We start from the raw sequence: 21,488 nt of genomic DNA, 5'->3' as shown, positions 1-21,488 counted from the left end.
TTACTACAGCCAGTGGGGAGAGGCATGCGAGGTGAGGGATAAAGCAAAACATTGTTCTCTTTCATTATAAGCTTTGTGACAGTATTTGACTTACCTATGTAACATATATGTATATTAAACATTATAAACTTTGTTTATAGTTTGATTTTTTAAAAATTTTAGCCAAAACACTAAAATAACACTTGTGCTTAAACTCTTTTAAATTAGCAATTTTAGTCCTTGTAGCCAAGATATATAAATGCTGCATTAAGTTTTACATTATGAAGTATGGTCCAAGTTAATTTCCTGTAGTTTTTTTTTTTTTGTCACTGAGCTGGTTCTTACAGAACCACGTTTCCTACTGTCTTCCATTTTTGTTTCTGAAGTACATTCCTGTGTTATGTTGCCGAGAGCTGAAAGGAAGGAAAGGACAAAAGGAGTAATTCCTCCTGAGGCATAAGATGTCTGCTGAGATGGAGGAATCACTTACCTGCTCTCCTGGGCTGGCATTTCATAAGAGAACATGCTAAGGAAAGTTAAAGACCCTCAGAAAGAAGAGCCAATGGCTCAGAAAGTTACTAGGGCATTTAAACAGAAATAGTCTTGAAAGCTTATTGCCTCTCTACTCACAGTACTTTGTGCCTTTTGCCTTTTCCTCTCTCAGTACAATATGTATAAGTGAACTGTCAGAACAAGAGAAAGACAGTAATTCCAGGATACTGTTGGAAGAATAAAACTGAACTTTAGACCCTTCTAGATCATATTACACTAAGTAAATTAAATCCTAATATTAAAATGTAAAATTCAGATTCTCAGGGAGCAAGTTTTCATTTCAGAACAAATCTACCCTGTTAATTGGTCCCACCTATATATATAAATATTCTTTCTATGGGGTAGACAACCTTAGAAGTCCATAGTATAACCAGGAAAGCCAGTTGCAGGCTGTTCCCTGCAGTACCTTAGTTAATTAAGAGACTGTTGTTATGCTGCAAGCACTGAGGCCCAGAGTTGCCAGGATTAGGGTGTTACTAGCATAATAAATCAATAATTTTATTAAGCCAGGAGACTCACCTGTGGAGCACAATATATGAGATTTGGAGATAACTTTTCCCTAATGCGCAAATACTCTTCTTTATTTCTCAATCTGGTTGTTTTCCAAGAGGTTAAGGACATGGATGGTTTAAAGATAAGATCTTACTACCAGTTAAGCAGGCATTTGTGAACAGTGCCAAAGAAGCATTAAGTTCCAGAACAACTAATAGTGGTGCCCAGCATAATCCCTGGCACATGGTAATACTCAAACGTTTGCTGAATGATGAACAAATGAGTCCTAAGAAGTAGAAGGGACAAGCAGCTGCTACACTGGTATGTCATAGTCAAATGGCACTGGTTCCATTTTTAGGGCCTGCCATGCTTTCCAATCTTTCTTGCAGAAATAGGCAACATCTTTCCAAACTATGGAGGCCTTACACACTATTATTGCTTAGTGTAAAAATACATTAGAATAACACTATAGTACATATTAGGTGTTCAATAAATGCTTGCTAAAGAACAATTCCTCAAATAAGAAAGCACGTTAGCACAGAATCCATAAAGGAACTTTATGGATTGATCAATTCCAAGTAGTTCTTAGGGGCACACTATAAAAGCAGGTTAGTATGTAATATTCTAAACACATTTTTATTCAGTACACACCCCTATCTGAATATATGCAGACAAGAAGTCTAGGCAGCTTCTAAAAGGAGACCAAAAAGCTATCTGTGGTAACCACTTTAATAAGTGGCTTTGCTTTGCTTTCTTTCATCCAGCTACAGCTGGATGGAAAAACTGCAGTGAACAAATATTTTTACAAAGATCTTTTTAATTCTTTGGTGTGTTTTTTCTCCCCCACAAACACTTTTTTGACAGATACCATAATTAAAGGTTCATTGATTTAGCCTTAACTGATTAGCTATTTGGTAACATAGTGGAATTTAGCTCAAAATGAGATATACACAATGACAATAAGGCTGCAGAAGAGTTGTTTGGGTGTTTAGACAGCTAAAATTATCTATGAAATGACTGGTCAGTTCTTATCTCCCTTCTCTGTTGTAAGCCACAGAAGCCCACTTCAGTTATCTTCATATTCCCTTTGTGTACCTAGTACAAGGAGTTAAAAGTTTTGTTGAATGGAATGAATGGAGAAAGAAAATCAAATGAACATTTTCTGAAAATACTGAGGCAAGGATATTAGCAACATACTGTATTTCTGGTGTATGCTAAAGTCCCCAGGAGTAGTAATTCCCTTACTGATCTCATCATTACAAACCAGAGGAACAGCATGGAATAATGAAGAGCTCAGAGTCTGAAACGAAACTATATAGGTTCAAAATTGGGCATTAAGAAACTGAATGACTAGCAACTTAAGCAGTTTACTTTATTTCTATGCCTCATTTCCTAATCTACAAAATGTGAGAGGGATCACAAATCCTATCTCATAGGGTTATGAAAATTTTAAAGGGCTTAGAAGAGCGCCTGGCACTTAATATATTAGGTATGTATTTGCTAAAACAACAAAAATGTTCACTGCTACAAAATGGTTAGAAAAAATGGGGCAATTTAGAAACTGAAAATTAACCTTACACTCTGAGATGATATGTGTAAAATTGTTTCAGCATCTAGGAAAGCTAGCTCTTTAAAATTATCAAGTATCTACAGAAGCATTCTTTATGTCACTGTTTTAAAACAGCCATCCACAATAATTCTACTACTACAGTATGAAATGCTAAAGTCAAAAAAAATGTCAAGGACAAACTTCCCTTGTAGGAGAATGAGCCTAGAAAACCGATAATGGTTTTTCTTGACTCTTAACTGAATCAATCTTAAGAGAATATATTTAAATTAAGAACAAGGTCTAGTTGGTTTCTTTTGGGCATTTTTAGGTTTTTAAGATCCTAAGTTGTATCTCCACAGGTTTGTTTGATTTGATGCTATATTTTTTTCCTCCTTGGTTAGAAAAAATAAATTTCAGTGTTAAAATTTATTGTGAATATTCTAGTAAAATTTAGAACAAAAGATTTTTCCTTTGAGACATACACTATGAGGCAAAGTCATACAACAAATTAGTAACTATTTCAGTCTTTAGTAAAGTGTTAAATTATCATACCCAAAAGCTATTTCAGAAAATTAAATAGGAATAGAGATGCAGAAGGGAGGAAAAAACCACTTCACATTTGAAAATGAAATAGAACTTATTAGAATGCATTTTAATGGTTCTGTATGTATAGTTTCAATATAAAAGTACACAATTACTCACGAGTTCCAGACTTTTCACATAAGCATTAGAAAAAATTAACTTGACACTGAATTAAAAGTTTTTAGAGTTTCCAAAATTTCATTTATACCATCTTCTTCCCTAATGATGTTACTCTATCTTTAATATACAGGTTCTACTTACCATTTCTACATATTTTCCATTCAAACATTGTTCATTAAATTTAAAAAGCACATACAGAAACAACTGGCTGTAAAGATAACCCTACAAAATTCCTTTGGACCTTTAGCTATATAAAATGTCATCAATAATATTTTTCACCAACAAAAAATCAGGCTGAGATACATTTTGGCAGCAGAGGGATTTTACTTGTTCCATATCTGTGTCTAAAGACTATCTTGCTATGAGCCAGGGTAGTATTTTTCCTCTTTCCTTTTTTCTCTGCAGCACTTCTAAGTATAGTGACAGCCGCATCAGACTTTTCTAGTCTCAGCGCAAGCTCAGTGAAAATCTGGGAAATGTAAGTGGGAACATGAGAGACCGCTTTATTTGGCAGTGCTTTTAAAAAAAAAAAAAAAGGGCAGGACAAACGGCAAAGCAGTGTTTGGACCACAGGATGAACAATCAATAGGCAGAAAGCAAGAGAGAGCTTCCTCAGCTTTTGGATCGACAATCGACAGCTGAGAGACTATTTTTTGCTATGGTTGACTAAATATGGTCAGGGAAGAGAGAGGCACAAGAGAGCCTGTTTGCCTGGGAGTGCATGTTTCAAATGCTTAGCTGCCTATAAAGCTGTAACAGTTTAGCCTGTGGCCACTGAGGGAAGAATCTAAATTAACCTCTGTAGTGACCATGTGGAAGTTCTGACCTTGCTTGCAGACTTGACCTCTGGATATGACAAGGTAGCTTCAATACAAATCTACCATTTAATCCTGGAAACTAAAAACCAAAAAAACCTCACAGCAAGAAAGATACAGAATGTTTCCTGAGAAGTCAGAAGAACCAGTGTACTCTGGTGGCAAAGGAAAATAGGGTGAATGTCTACAGTTACTTTGGGGGAATGAGGTGTGTTTTGTTGTTTTTTGTCTTTTTTAGATTATAAAATTAACTTCCTCTACAACTTCTCCCCCTCTTCTGAAGTATTTCATCTGCAAAATAAGCAAGGTTCATCTTGGCTGCTGTAGCAACTGTCCCTGGTTGCTGAACTTTCTATACAGCAAATACAAAGTATTCATTATCTGTGCAATACTGGTTATATGACATTCCACATCAAATGACCAACTTTAATTCAGTTTTATTATTGTTTTTTTTTTTAAGGGGAAGGGAGAGGGCAGAGATGACTAATTTTTTTGTTCATTTGTTTTTCAAATTCATCTTAAAAGGTGAGGTTCTGTGCAATGATACTTCCCCTTACTTCACCTGGCTCAGGAAAAGTGCTGAATCAGCGAATAGAGTGAAGGAACAATCAAGATGAGATGGCTGCTGCTGATGTGACTCTCTAGGTCATTATGTCTCCTCCTGCTGCAGAAGCTGCATGGCACTAAGCTTACAAGGTAACAAAGCACTACCAGGCCTGTACTTTTAAGGATGCTTATGCCTTTCTGCATGCTTACCTATTATAGATTTGGTATGTTTTTATAGATAAATTCTATCTGGGCACAGCCTAATTTCAGAGTTCAAGTGGAGAGCTATGTAGTGTAAAAAGGAATGTTGTTTAATTATCATGGCAGATACCTCTTATTCTCAAAAACATACAATCCATAGCTGCCATTTACATAAGATTTTTGTTTTTATTGTTTCTCTTTACTGTTTCAAATTAAATGATTTTGCATCTCTAGTAAATCACACCTGCTTCCAAAGTACGCTACCTTTTTAAAACTGTTAACTTTCCATTTCAAGGTTTAGCCAACAAAGAAAGTTGGCACATCACAAAGTATTTTTTAATGCTTACGCATAGTTGACCAAAAAAATCAGAATGTGCAAGGTGAAATTCTAATGCTGCACTGCTGAAACTGCTGTAGTACTGGGCTATCTGCTGCTATGTCCTGATTTGCTCTCTCTCAGCTATACTAGCTTTTTAATCACAAGCTGCAGAAATTTTACTTTCCTGCCTTTTTTCCCCTCTTTCCCAAATCTGAAAATGACTTATCGTTTTCTTTTAAATTAACCTTTTAATGCCATAATAATTAAAGGCAACTCACCAACTGTAATTTTTTATGCAAAATGATCAAGTTAAAACCTAAGTACTCATAGGCTAACACCTTCCAGTTCTTTTAAGTGAGACTTTGGTAAAGTTAACTGTTCTGACAGTTATCCTTTATATTAAAAAAAATAATCAAAAGAACTAAAGTCACCAAAATTAGATATTTATACATCTACTTGAATTTGTACTTAAACAGAAGCATCAAAGTGCAAAATTCAGAACTAATAAAGGGACAACAAAGAAATTTTCCAAAGATCTTGAGTTCTTACCTGTGAACTTAAGAAACATTAACAAAAAACTCATCTTTAAAAATTCAGTTCATTCACACTCTAAAAAGATCTGGTTTTTCTAAATATCATCAGAACAAGTACTTAACTTGTTGGCTAATTGGTTAAGTTTGTAAAATATCTAGTTTGTAAAGAGAATTTGCACCAAACTAATTACTACCTACTTGCAGGATACAGAAGCAAACTACAAAATATAAAGAAATTCACTCTGAAGACTATGAAGAAATACTTGGCTATCTTACCAATTCCTGAAATACACCCTGTAAAACTCCATTGACTGTATGAATCTCTTGCAAAAACAACCACCAAACCAGGACAAAGTTCAACATAACTTGGTTAGTGTTTAGAGGTGCCTATGTCCACCAGGAACAAGGAACCATAAATGGCACTTACACCATGCTTCAGGTAAATTTGTTATACAGTTTAGTCTTTGATGGTCTTTGCATATGATCTACCAATGCTCTACATCGGTGAGCTGAATGTTTTACTAACAAATTGGAAAATAAAATATTTCATCTTTTTACAGCTAACAACTTAGTAACACCTACTCAGAGTACATACTTCTTTATGTACCCATATGAACATGCAATGCTATGGAATGTAAAGAAGTATGTATTTTTGGTAGGCAATAAACTGCCAAGAGGGAACTAAACCTCAGCTAACAGAAGGTAAATTAACCTAGTATCAAAGAGATGGCCTTTGGCAATACTAACACCATAAAAATGTACCTACTACTTATTGATGGAAACTGAATGTCACTAAGATTTATATCTTGTGAAGAAAAAGTTATATTGCAATAGATTTAAAATGATAAAACTTTTAAATATTTTAATTGCAAAATATGCTACATTTTACATTTTTTAAGTACCCACATGATTAAAATTTCAATACAAGAGAAAAAAACAGTATTACTGGCACAAAAGAATAAGGAATACAAATGACCTATTTTCTGTCTCCACAACCCGATCTTAGTCACATTTGTAGGGTCAACTGATTTGTTAAGAAATAGAAGATATAACAAAAGTTGGGTTCATTTACATTTTAACAGGATTCTTCATAGTTTAATAAATTTATCGTGTACTATTACAGGAATTTCTGAAGCAAGTTTTGCTGCTTTAGATTTCTTTTTTGAAAGTTACATAGAATTCTAACAGGCTATCTTTTAAGTAATATTCTATCCTCAAAAAAAAGAAGTCCCTGTCAAGTTTATCAGGTCCTTAACCCAGTCTCCACTTTAAATGTCATGCTAGTACTTGGAATAAATTAAAACATAAGATTTATGGATGAAAAATGATAATTCTGAGCCACAGTTCTAAGTCTGATAACAGACTGATATTTAAAAGAAATTAATGTATTATCTATATTCCCTGAATTTGCTTTTTGCCAAGGAGACACATAAAATGAAAACACTATTGTCAAGAAACCAATTTACACAGATAAAATAACCATCTTTTATTGGTACTATGCAATTACAATTTAACTTTTATAAACACTAGAACCACAATTTTTAGTACGTTAGATATAAAAATATCACTGGGTTTTACAGAAAATTTATTCTATACAATACATACTTATAGATTAATAAATTGTAAATAATAAAGCTCTTAGCAATACTTTATTAGCAGTACTGTTTTAAGCTACTATGAAAGACTTAGGAAAAAAGAAATACTAACACTAAATTCATATATTCTAATATTCATAATTCTAAAATGATTAGAATTATTATTATTTAGACATAGTATTTATACTAGAAACATGCATTTCAATGGAATATTTAAACATGTATGAAAAGTATAATAATAATTTTAAATTTTTTCTATGTCACAAGTTGAACAGAAATGGCTATAAGGTTAACTGTAATTTTCTCTGTGTTTAATAAGACAACTAAATAGTTGTCAAAAGATAGTTTTCACTGCATCAGATTAAATGAGAATGACTCTGTTAGATACAGTAGCACATAAGTTATTGCAGGTTTACTAGAAATTATGAAAAGCTCATGATTTTTACAAATTCTACATTTTCAAAGAATTAGTTCAAAGCCTAACTCACTTAAGCATAGACCTTCTTTCTGATCATCCACAAACAGAATGGTAATGCTTCATATTGAATTTGTTAAATTTGTTAACTCTACATGCCCTAAAATACCAACAACTGAAAGTATGTATCATAAAAAGGTTCCTCTATAAAACTACTCAAATAGTACTATATTGTTTTAATAACAATCATATTTATTATTCTATAGGAATAAAACTTTTTAATAATTATTTTAAAACATCCCAGTGACTAAGAATCGTATTGCTCTAATATTAAGGATATATACTCCTTAGAAAATAAAATGAGTGCATCTGTTTGTCATTTTAAAAGGAAAATTATATACTGTTCCTAGAGCTTACAGGTTTAACTTAACATATCTAGCACTATTTTCAATCACTCTAAAATGTCACATTCATCACTTAGATCAGCTGTTCATTTTTAACTGAGTACATATTAAATTCTGGGCATCTGCTGACACTGGTGTAACTCAAACATTTCAACTGTCTCTCTGACAGGGATAACAGATGCTGACATTATCAAATGCTGTACTATTTTTTTTCCATGGCCTCTTCTTGCCCCGATATGGCCAGTATATGAAACTGAACTGCCATCCAAAAGCACACTTGAGCAACTGGACCTGCTACACAGCTCCCATATAACTAGTAAAAATAGAAGCCAGTTTTATTGCTATCTTCAGTACTTAAGTCCAGGCAATTTAACACCTGTTTCATTTCTATTAAAATAAATGATGGAAAGAACTGTAGTTACATTAATTTCGCCAGTAGCAGCATGATACTTATCAAGCAACAGATGCAGAATATACTTAATATGAGAATCGTTAGACTATTGCCTGAATTAGTGTTGACCTTCTCCCAGCATAATTCAAAACGGTAACTATTTCTTTACTCTTTATATTTCACTGAGAGCATTTACCTTATAGGCAAACTGTAATTCCTCAAACTTTTACTTATGCAAGTATATTACAGAAAACATCTTTTCCCTGATGTTGAAATGCAATACTGAAATCACATTATAACAAAAATTTGCTGTACTGAGTTTTAAAGTTTTACTCACATGGTACACTTTAATACACTCATAAACTGTAGCCAATCACCACAAGTTAATGTATTATTAAACTGATAATGAGAAGTAGCCAATCTGTACCCAAAATGACAGACTTCTGTCAAGTAAATAGAGCTTTAAAAGGGTTAAGTTACTAACCTATGATTAGTAACACAACATAAGCAAAAACAAAGAAAAATGAGCTGGCATACATGGTGGTTCCTTTCAACACAAGTCCAGGCAATACACTGAATACACATATGATCTATTTATAAACCACAGGGCAGAGGTATTTTCCTTAAGGCTACTCATTCCTCTACCTCAGTCAGCAACTTGCCATTAGTCCCTCAAGTATAATACTAAAAAAAGCAGCGGTGGTAGAAAGGTCTGACTAGCAGTACTATTCCCTAACTTATTAGCTTATTTTCCTTGGTTTACTGCCTAGAGATAAATAGAAAAGATTATTACTCTGAAATAAATCAAGGTCTATTTGTTCCTTTAAATGCTGTTGGCTTTGAAACAGGCTACTTGTCTACATTTAAGAATTAAGCAGAGGTGTTAAAAACAAAGACGTACGTTGATAATCCTTTAATGCATTAACGACATTTTAAAGGGTAAAGATTCCTGCACTATTGGAGCAGGTAATAGTAGGAAAAGCACCTTGAATATAGAAAATTTTACATTCAGCGACTGAAGTACTGATATGAGAGTCTCTAACATTTGTAGAAGGCCCATAATTTTACAAATACAGAGCATTTTAACTGTTTTGGATCCCCAACCAGCCGCACTACAATGCTTTGCTAAAGCTGGTAAAATGGAACCAAATCGCCTCTTCAATGGATTTGGTCCCCTTCAACCAGCTGTAGCTATGCATTGATTACGACGGGACAGTCAACGTTTCAGTTGATATCAATCACGTGTCAACTACTTTCAGATTATTTAAGTTACTCAGCTTGTGGTTGAAATAATTTGTTACTCTTAATTCTACTTGCAAGAGCCATAGCGTTTAACAATGTTCATAAAAAAAGCTTTATGAAAAATGTGTGGATAACTTAAGGATTTCAAATAAAATAATTTTACTTATCTGTGGTCTCTTGGTATTAAACTTATCCTCCAGAAAAGAAATGGTAATGAAATGTAGACTATGCTAAATTAAAAAAACAAACCAAAAAAACTTCCTTCAAAGGAAGAAGACATCTGAAAGGTCACCTAAGCCCACCTGACACCATTAACAGGAATGCTACAGTGCATTTCACAAGGACACATGCATGTTTTAAGTTAAAGGAAATATAACATCAAATAACACTCTAGAAATGTTGGGTCACTATCTTCCACAGGATTAGCATTTAGCTTTACTGCTTTTTACCTGAACATTGATTGGTAAGGTGAAAAAACATGATGGTACTGCGGAATACCTTGTGGAGAGACTGAAACAGTAAGTATCTAGCTTTTCCAACCCCGAACCAAAAGTTTTTAACCCTCAAAAACAAAAGAAAATGCTGAACATCACTACTCTATTGGTGTGCCTATTCCCCCCCCATCCAAAGTTGTTTCCTCCATTGTAAAACAAAGATCTTTTCTAATAATAACATTCTTTGACTCTCCTCACTGTCTTTTTTGTCCTTCACAAAAAATATACACACAGGCCTCCTCCAGTGAAGAGAAAAATGAAGGAAGAGGAAAGGCAAGTGATCCAACATTCTTCTAATTTTCTTATTGATGGCAATAAAACTACTGTTAATGTCATGTTCTTTCAAAAACAGAGATAATCATTTAAGTAATAATGGCTACTAATGGTAAGTGGTGGTGTAAAAACCTAGATGTTTACACAATCCTCAACTCCTAATCATTCCCCTATTTCAAAGTGAAGCTCATCCCTTAAAAGAACATGGGCAAAGGCAAGTATATGTAAATAAATCTTATCACTTAAATTCAGGTTAGCAGGCCTTCTTGCTCATATTATATCCCAGTCACATAAATATATTTAAGTATTATAAGGCACATAGTGTTTGGGTAGCTGCAAGGACACATATGAGAGAAAATGGACATACAATAAGTACACTACCATTTAACAGACTCAGCCACTTTTTGTAGAGCACTCAGCATGTTCAGAGTTTATAAGAAAAATAAGATATGGTCCAGATTATCAAATCTTCCTATCTTCAACAAAGTTTCAATTGCCAGACCATATTTCAGAATTAAAAAAATTAAAGGTATCACAACAGTCTAGAGGGAATATTAAGAGTAGCTCACATATTCCAGTAAGAGTATGTATCTTTATGGGGATAGATAAGTAAACAACAAATGCCTCTGATTTATCGTAGCACTAACTTGAAAACGTTAAGTATATTACATCATGTGGTTCACTCATATTTTATTGTTACTTTTCATATTCAATTTATACTAAATAACTATAAAGTAACTTTATAATACTGTTATCACTAGTCACAAAATACCTATCAATTGCTTTAGGCCAGATCTACAGTGAATAGTGTTAATTTATTTTCATGCCTAAGGAGTTCTAAAAACTTAAAGACAGCTAAACATGCACTAGAAGTACCTATGTAATGTGATTAAAGCTGATCCACATAATTTTTAGTTTTCATTTTCAACAGAAATGATTTGTGCTCTTCATGTAAATCTGAAATTTCCTCTGTATCCAAAAAGAAAAGATAATATGGCTAAACTCTAGAGGAACATCTCTAGAAATATAAAATCTAGGAATACACAAGCAGCATGATTCTTAGTTAAGATTTCTTAAAATTAAAAAAAATTACTATATTAAGATATATTGTAACTGCTATTCTAAAACACTCCAGACTTTATAAAGCATGACCAAAGCACTCAGTGTCTCATAATGAGAACTTATATTCTCTTCCATAATTCTGAAAAAAAAACCAAAGAATTCTTTCTCTTAATGTCTTTATTTCAGTTACTGTTATATGATGAGGAAAAATCAAGATCAGCATTAAAATCTGGAATCTACATTGCTCTGGGGCTTTGAAATCTAGATTTCAAAGTACATTCTTTAAAAATATAGGACACTTAGACGTATTTTCGATAATCAAGAAAATGACACTTTCTAAAAAGCACAACAAATAATTATTAAGTATACTACGTTATTTACTTATTTCTGAAAATTATTAGGGATAAAAGGCTAAGGAATAGTATGTTACTTACAAATTCCAGATGTATATATATGCACATACAAATTTCAGAAATATTACTAAATAAAAATAAAGTGCAATAATTGTAAGTAAATATCTGTGCTGGTATTATACTCACAATGATGTAAACAACTTATTATAGAAAAAATTTACACATTTTAGTGACAGGAAAAAACCTCAAGAACAGTGTAAGGATTATACTAAAGTGCCATTAATTGCAATTAAACTTGACTATACATGAACTCCAACAGTTAAGCCAAGTAAGTATACTGAAGAAGTTAACTACAGTATAAAACAAAGATCACAAAGAACAAGTTAAAATGTTACAAATCAAGGTAACACAGTCATTAAGATATATAAATTATAAAATGCTTGGAAGGGGAGGATGTTAGTACATCTATTAATCATATTTAATATTTTATCCAAAAATGCTAAGTTTATCAGGTTCTAGAAATAATAATGTACTATATCTGGTTTTCTCTGTTATAGGCAAAGACTTGTTTTTATAATTCCAAGTATACCAAAAATGGTTCCATCTTTTGACACCACTCGCCAGTACAAGGTAAAGCTAATTCTAAGAATAAGAAATTAAACATAAGAAATTTAACATAATAAAAAGGAACTCAAAACAACACAATTTGCAATTACAAGTAATTGTAATATGTAAGTTGTGGCATCTTCTGGTATTCTTCAGTGTCCAAGTAAAATCACACTGGTTATCTGGCAAAGTACTGTCAGTACTACATAAAATATCTTAAGGAAACAGGAATAAGTAAGTCATGTAGCTTTAACAGAAGCATCACTTAGTTGTAGGATGAAAATAGTTTCCCTTTTCTTTTAATGTCACCGGACACCAATTATCTAGCTGGAGGAGTCACCGTTATATATTTTCAAGAAGAATTCTCAAGATTTATGCAAGAATTGAAGAAAATAGTCTATTTTCTCCTCCTTGTACAGGCTTAGCAGTATTAAATTACTTTGCCTGCTCCCAATAAAGTGAAACAATACAAAATATTTAAAAGGTAATGATTTCCTCAGAGCTTCAATTTTCAGTTTATCTTAAACATTACAATTCAATATTATAACCTAAATTCCCTCAATAAAATCTTTTTGACTATTCTAATCTGAAATAATTGCTCTATTTGAACTAACAGTTTCTCTACAGGGTTTATTTTATAATTGGTCATTTAACGTCTTGATATCTAACACTATCATATCAAATTACGACTAACATTTATTGAGTCCCTATTCAATAGTCAAAACATTGTGGAAGATAAAAAGATGAAAAGGAGAGTGGACAATTTTAACAGAAAGAATCACAGATACATCACATTAACAGAGAGCACTAAACACAATATAAGTGCAATAAAATAAAAACACAGAACAAGGAAGTATAATGTGCAAAGAGAAAATTATTTCAATAATGAGATCTGCAAGCTCTAGAAGAAAGGTGGCAAGATAAAGAAGGGGAATAAGAGCATCCTGATGAAAGAAAATATTTTAATGAAGGAAGAAAGCAGACAATTTTAGGAAAGGGGAGTAAAAATGTATTTAAAGGGCAAGATGGGCTGAAGGATTTTAATTAGTGGGAGGACAGTTAGAAAGACAGGCTTAGTACATACCTGAAATGAGTTCAAATGCCAAGTTCAAGATATACAGATTTTATTCTATGTACAATAGGAAACAACTGAAGATTTGGAAACAGGAGAAAGCAGCCATTATAACTATGCCTTTAAAATGATACCTTGGTAACTGTGAAAGTTAAATCAGAGATAAGAATGAAATCAAGGAGAACAATTAGAACCATACTATAATAGTCTAGGTAAAAGCAGTGAGCACTTCAGATCAGCAACAATGGGAACAGAATGAATGGAATGGATTAGAAAGACTGGTAGAATACATGGAATTTAAGAACTAATTGGAAGTTGAAATCGCTGAGAGGGTAGTCAAAGACAACCCTAAGCACACAGGCAGCAAGGTGACATATTGATAGACATTTAGTTAGCCATTCGCTATCCATGTGTTTCAGTTGAGCCTCACAGACAGACCATAATACTGAAAAAAGTAATATAAAGTGGTTAAAAGTTATGATTCTAAAGTCATATAGACCCTGCTCAAGTTCCAGCTGCTCTAGTAGTCAGCTGTGGGATTTTGAAGAAATAAATTCATCTCTTCAAAAGCCCCATATTCTTCATCGATAAAAAAGAGGAGATTAACACCTGCCTCAAAAAGCTGTTGAAAGGATTAAATGAGACAGTAAAGCACTCAGTAGAAGCCTGGCACCTGGTAATTGCTATCACCATCATCATCTATCTGAAAGGCAGGAACACATACCACTATTTTGTCTCCTTCACAATGCCGAAGGAAAATGTGTTCTAATGCTTGTAATTTGAAAACCATAAATCAAAACATAATCTAAAATATGGCCATTTCATCCTATATTATATACCAATATTATAGGTAACAACAAGCAATAGCATAAAATCCTTTTGTTCTCTGTGCTCACCCTCTAGTGGTGATCCTAAGAAGCTAACAAGTAACAAAAAACTTGAAGGGAACATGATACAAAACTTAACATGGAACCAGAGAATAAGAATTCATGGGGCTATAATATACAGCATGGTGACTGTAGTTAGTAATGCAGGACTATTTACAATAGCCAAGATATGGAAGCAACCTAAATGTCCATCAGTAAATGAATGGATAAAGACGATGTGGTACACATACACGATGGAATACTATTCAGCCGTAAGAAAGAAACATATCCTACCATTTGCAACAACATGGATGGAGCTGGAGGATATTACGCTCAGTGAAATAAGCCAGGTGGAGAAAGACAAGTGCCGGATGATTTCCTTCATTTGTGGATTATAACAATGAAGCAAAACTGAAGGAACAAAATACCAGCAGACTCACAGACTCCAAGGGACTAGTGGTTACCAAAGGGGAGGGATGTGAGAGGGCAGGTGGGGAGGGAGGGAGAAAGAGATTGAGGGGTATTATGTTAAGTACACATGGTATGGGGGTGGTCACGGGGAAAACAATGTAGCACAGAGAAGGCAAACAGTGAATCTGTGGCATCTTCCTACACTGATGGACAGTAATTGCATTGGGGTATGGGTAGGGACTTGACAATATGGGTAAATGTAGTAACCACATTGTTTTTTCATGTGAAACCTTTATAAGAATGTATATCAATAATACCTTAATAAAAAAAATTTTTTTAAAGAATTTAGGTAACTTAATTATTTAGCCAAAGAATAAAAAATAATTACTAAGCAAATAGGACCATGGGATGAGAGGAAAGCCTAAGAATGATTTTGAAGAAACAAAAATCTCAAAATGGAATGTGTTTTAATTAAATCTTCATATATAAGTGAATACTTCTGTTACTTTATATCCATATTTAATATATATTTAAATAGTCATTTCATAATACTTGTACTAGTTTTAACAACAATCACCTAAAACTGACCTATTCAGTTGATATAATTTCCACAGACCTTAAAATGATTTAAAATACTAAAATAAGCCAAAATTACTTCCTCATCAGTATCAGAAAGAGACCCAGCAACAGTAAAATATTTTAATCTGCAAATAAAATCATAAAAGATGACATCTTTACCTGGGATTTCCTCTTAGTGCAGCATGATGTAGAGCATTAAATCCATTATTGTTTGTAATGGTAACATCTGCTCCAGCTTCTAGAAGAACTGCCAGGATATCATCACGTTTCTTACTTATTGCATCATGAAGAGGGGTATCACCTTCAGAATCCTTTTTTTTTTTTTTTTAAGTTTAGAAGAGACTTTCATTAGTTCTTCAATCAATCTTCACATGTAATATTAATACTTACACTGAACTACTAAACAAAAACAGAAGCCATACCTAACAACCATCAGCAAAATATGCTGCTAAATTTGAAAATGTGGGCAAGAAACATTAGCCTCATTACATTAAATAAATTCATACTCAATCTAGACAGAAAACACAAACATGCCGTAGTTTCACACAAAAAAAAGGAAAAGTCAATTAAGTTATGTGCCCTTAAGTATGATTCAGCTAATTACAAAATTAATGAGGTGAAAAGGCTGCCCCCAAAATTTGTTAGTTTAAAATGCTGTTGTAGAGGTGAGGCTTAGAACCTCAACCCCCCTGTTTTGAGAGAAATCTTCTGCATCCGTGGATGTTTTGTTGCCCTTGTCTAGCTTGGATTAATACTTAGTCTATAGGCACACACCTGATCATCTACATTTGCCCTCTTACAGCACTAAACTATGTTTTCTACCTTTATCTTGCATCTACCTACCACTTCAGCATTTTATTAAAAATAATAATAATAATAATAATAATAAGGGAGAAATGTGGGATTCACATATAAATCAAGTATAAAAATCAAACGAATATTCATATTTGACCTGATTGTTTGTAGTTCATAATGCGTGATCAAAACCGAAAGTTTCTGTGATGACTGCCCTTGCACTGTTCACCATGTAAGAACTTATTCACTATGTAAGAATTTGTTCACCATTCACCATGTAAGAACTTGTTCGTTATGCTTCAGAAGATTGGAGACTGTTGAGAATTAGGCTTGGGGTTGATTAATGATTGTGCATTGAGTCCCCTATACAGAATTTTATTGTTGTTAAAAACCATTTGATCAATAAATATGAGAGATGCCCTCTCCAAAAAAAAAAAAATTACACTAAAAAAAAAAAAAAATTCTGTTGTGCTATACTCCTACCATTAATTGTTGTGCCCTGAAATTCCATACCAGCCCCCTACACCAGTCTCAGGGCCTCACAGCAATGAAGTGAAAATCAGTAATTCTCGACGTTGGCTGCACATCCAGAATCTGCTGAGGAGCCCTTAAAAGCATGTTGATACCCAGGCTTTTCTCAAGACAACTAAATCAGAATCTCTGGGGATGGGAGATTCAGGCATTTTAGTAGTATTTCAGAGCTTCCCAGCTGAATATACTGTGTAGTCAAACAGTTGAGAATCATTAATCTAAATGTTTTCAAAGACCAGGAAAGTGGCTATTTACCTCAAAATGAAACAAATGTAAAAGGAAAGTTAGCAGCCTCAGTCTTTTTTTCAAGCTTTTTTTCACTAATCAACAGATTTAACAGTAAGTTGTTATTCATTATCAGTCATCTGCATAAATGGGTAATTTAAACCTCATTCATTTCATAGTTTCATATATACTCTTTTCAGTTAAGTTACATATAGCCTTACCTATGACATATACCAGAATTGCCAAATCCAGCCTGACACCTATTGTTGTTGTGGACAAAGTGAAGGTTCTTAGGGGCAGGATTCTCACCTGGCCCTAGTCAGCTTGCTCACCACAAACATGTGGGCTATATGTTGTTATTGACCCTATATAAAGAGCTCCACCCAGTGCTCTGGGTGACACGGTGGCACAGGAGCAAGGCTGCAGGAGGGCACAGACTAGACTGGAGTGGTGGCAGCGCCAAGGACAGAGACTGAGACAGCTGCAGGGGTAAACAGGTCCAGAGGCAGAGCCTGGCTTGCTGCATGCAGGCTCGCTCTGAGTGAACAGGATTCTAGTGACTGGCCTGCCACCATGGGGATAAAGTTGGGTATAAACCCTTTCACCCCAAGAACGTTCCACCGTCATTTTTTGGTCTTACTGAATCCACAGTGAACTTTCCCAGGGCTGAAACCCACTGGCAAGACATTGTAAACAGTTTCACTGGAACACAGCCTTAGTATTATCTATGGCTGCTTTCATGCTGTAACTGCAACATTGAATAATAATATAGAAACCGCATGAAGGCCTATTATCTGGCCCTTCACAGAAAGTTTGCCAATCCCAGGCATGTATTCACCCTCCCTTATAGAAATACCCAAAGCCATTCAATCCTGTCTCGCTTGAGGGGGACTGCCCCTGGGCAAATTCACTCTGGATTAGGTGAGACTGAATAACAACAAGGGAAGTTAGGGATAAAAGAGTTTATACCAAGCTTTATTTTCACTGTGGCAGCTATCGCTCTGCCTCTGGGGTGTTCACAATCTGTCCTTGTTCTGAGGGCAGAGCACTGGGTGAGGTTCTTTATACAGTAACACCGACTATAATGTCTCATTGCCAACTGGTGTGTAAGCTTTGGCATAGCAGTAGGCCAATTACATCAGCAAGTAGTTTAGGTCAGGGGAGGATTCTGGTAACAGAAACTTCCGTTTTCCCTACAAACCCAACTGTCCTTTTTCTATCCTCCTACCTGGCAGCACTAAAAACTCAGTCTTCAATTTGCGAGGGGTTCTTAATATGGTTAGTATAAGCTTCCACAGGCCCCGATCTGTCCTGCCTTCTGGTCCCCACAGTAGCTATTCCAAACCCTCACCACTCTCTCCCATTATCCTTTCCACACCCTCCACTCTGCACTCTCTCAACAGATGACTTTGCCTCCCATTTCAGACAAAAAACCCAAGCAGCAGGTATAAATACCCTCTCCCTCAACAAATCAACATCCCCTACCTTTCCCCCCACCATCCTACCCTGTCATCTACTTAAAGCCTCTCAGTTCCCAACCTGTCAGTCCCCAAGTGTCTGCACCTCAGATATGTTAGGTTCTGTAACTACTAGCTGAACAAAATCTTCAACTCCTCCAGTTCTCAAACCCTTACTCCCAGGTCCCATTATTCCTCCTCTTCATTATTTCTCTGAGAGCTATGCAATCTAATTTATGTGGTTCCTGAAACTGTACACAGGAAGAATCATTTCTTAGATGAGTCTCACTTCAAAAATTAGGTCCTACTGTAAATCAACCCTAATACCCTATATTTTCCAAGACTAGACTGTAAGACAAACTAAGCTACAATTAAAATAATTTAGACAGTTATGAAACAACTAATACAGCCTATTACACTTCTTAAACTGAAGTTCAATGTCATGATCAATAAAATTAAATGAAATCAACTCATAAGCTTTTATTTTATCAAAGAAGTCCCCACCCAAACCCCCAATATAAAACTGATCTACTGACACGTTCTCACAAAAAGGTTTCTTTGTGAAGGAATAGCTGCCAAATTTATCACATTCTATACCTTTGGTATTATTTAGTATGACTGATCCTACAAAACCCAACTGGTAACAAAGGAATACTTAACCACAGTACTTAGTATTTCCCTTTAATAGAATTCTAGCAATACTTGCAGAGTATATTTCTTTAAAGGTTTTTACCTGGAGACTGGGATGACAGCCAAAGTCCAATAAAGTCTTCACAACTTGAAGATGACCTTTATTGACAGCAATATGAAGTGGCGTCTGTCGGCGCTTGTTCCGAGCATTCAAATCAGCACTGCCTCGGTGCAGTACTTCTATAACAGCACCTTCATCCCCAAAAGCTGCATGGTGAACGGCTCTATCTCCGTCTTTATCCTAAATGTCAGCATTTAAATCAGAATCAGTGAGTATTTGAGAAAGAAAAATAAGCTTGAAGCTGTAACAATTCATAAAGAACCAGATTAGTGTGAAAAAAGGAAACAAAACGGAGCCAACAAAATAGAGATTCATTTGACTAGATTAATTCCAAAGGTAAGTGATGAACTTGATCAACATATCATGTTGTATATATATTGGACCAACAATTAATAGCAGTAGTTCAGTACTTCATTAGTCCTAACTCATCAGCCATGATGGTTAGCAAATTAGGAAATTATTGAATTGTGATACAATTATATAAACCTTTTTTCCATTAAAAAAAATTACAAAGACAATTGGATTGACATAAAAATTATACTAACATTAGGACAGTGATTTAAATAAGAAAGGATGCCAGACAGTGTTACCTCAATTAGCTTTAAGGAAGAGAAATGTATCAACATGTTAACATTGGTCATCTCTAGCTAGTGAGCAGGCATACACTTTCTCAATACATTCAAGAACAGAAAAAAATGAAGTACCATCTTACAAGATAAAAATGAAACACAAACTAGAATAATTTCATGCATCCAAAATTCTAAGACTATTTCAGAACAATTCAGTAGTACTTTCTTTAAAAAGGGTATTTCTGAAGAGATTAGAGGTGAAGACCCAACTGCTTAAACTTTTTTCAAATGCTAAGAAAATACTTTTTAAAGGAAAAAAAAGCCTGTACCACACCATGAAGATAATATACATAGTCCACACCAAAGAGAAATCTTATTACCTTGCTAGATGCAAGGTGGAGATGGGTATTAAAAGGATATTTGTCTTTATTCCAGGTTACATCTCAAATTTTAATACTCAGAAGTAAGCTTATTCTAAGACTTTCTCCAGAGCAGTGGTTCCCAACCCACAGTCCCAGCCCCTGTTGGACTCTAGTTTTTGCAAGCAGTTTGAAAATCCACATGGTACTCTGGATTATTTGAATTCCTTTTCAAAGATAACACAGATAAACACTATATTTAAATACATTTAAAATAAAAGAAAGTTTATTCTAAGCAGTTGCAGAATTCAAAAGTCTTTGACCTGCATATTTTCTCAGATGTTAAAAGTAAGACCGCTCACATAGGAGTCCACAATGATTGGACAACCATTCTTGAAAAGGCAGGAAACCATGATTCAACAGTATTTCTACCTTACTAATATTACAGCTAAAGCAAGTTAGGAGTTTGTGTTACCTGACAACCTTGAGCATAAAGGAACTGCCAAACTACTATATGAAAGACTTAAGATTCAACTCTTGTGCCTCTGAGCAGCATTATCTTTAAACATCCCAGAGAAGCAAGCTTTTCATTAAAAAAAAAAAGTTATGTGTGTGTGTGTGATTAACCTCTCTAGAAGTAACACACTTCAGTATTTCAGAATCTTAGATTTAAGATCTTCCTAACTTCCAATTTGCATTTATTTTATATTATAATTTTTAAGCATATCTAGTGGTTCTCCTTCAGTTAAAAAACTATCAATCCACTAACACTCACTGAATATAAACAGCAACTGTTTATGAAGTGTAGCATATAGTGAAGACTGTTAACAAACTGCTACTGAAGCACTTTTAGGCAGGTATCATCAACAATTTACTTATGTCTAAGAAAAACACTAAGAAGTTAAAAACCCCAATATATATGTCAAAAGGAAATACATAAGAAAAATTTAAAGATTTTGGAAAACTTACCAGGAAACAATCAAATTTATTTCCAGGTTATTCTTCTAAATTAGAAAACCTGAGCTGCACGAAGACCATAACTTACAGGTGTTGTGGCTTTCTTCTGACTCCATCTTAGTACCACCACCCTCACCAAGAAAAAAAAACCTAAAACATATACCCATTATTCTGTCTCTGATGCTGGCAGAAAATGCGATGTTGAGGGACAACATTATACCTGACCTCAGTATGTCACCTAAAAGGTATGTGAAGGGCCCTCAAGTTACACCTAAAACTTATCTTGGTTCTTTCTATTCTCTTGTCCCACTTCTTTCTTCTCAAACATCCAACACCTGCTCTTCTTGTTCCAGTCTTACCTTTTTTAAAAGCTGATAGAACCACAGACCATAT

General features: G+C 34.3%; 1 protein-coding gene and 1 long non-coding RNA gene across 3 annotated transcripts in view; one reads left to right on the top strand and one right to left on the bottom strand.

The window, feature by feature from the left end:
* Positions 1-21,488, bottom strand: part of MIB1 (MIB E3 ubiquitin protein ligase 1) — a 120,377-nt gene that overhangs the window by 28,765 nt on the left and 70,124 nt on the right. The window contains exons 11-12 of the mRNA XM_036905783.2: positions 19,193-19,390; positions 15,611-15,762 (exon numbers count right to left, since the gene is read on the bottom strand). Of these exons, the coding sequence (XP_036761678.1) occupies positions 15,611-15,762; positions 19,193-19,390 (350 nt within the window). The remainder of the gene's footprint in view (positions 1-15,610; positions 15,763-19,192; positions 19,391-21,488) is intronic.
* On the top strand, positions 1,991-13,946 carry LOC118922734 (uncharacterized). Of its 2 annotated transcripts, XR_008998315.1 has the most exons (4): positions 1,991-4,297; positions 4,615-4,785; positions 5,893-6,127; positions 10,464-13,946. It is a non-coding gene; the product is annotated as an uncharacterized LOC118922734 (long non-coding RNA). The 2 variants fall into 2 exon arrangements; XR_005028865.2 differs by lacking the exon at positions 10,464-13,946 and having other exon boundaries at positions 5,893-9,901.

Source organism: Manis pentadactyla, chromosome 6 (assembly GCF_030020395.1).
Source record: "Manis pentadactyla isolate mManPen7 chromosome 6, mManPen7.hap1, whole genome shotgun sequence".
Lineage (NCBI taxonomy): Eukaryota > Metazoa > Chordata > Mammalia > Pholidota > Manidae > Manis > Manis pentadactyla.
This window is presented reverse-complemented; position numbering and strand designations above follow the sequence as displayed.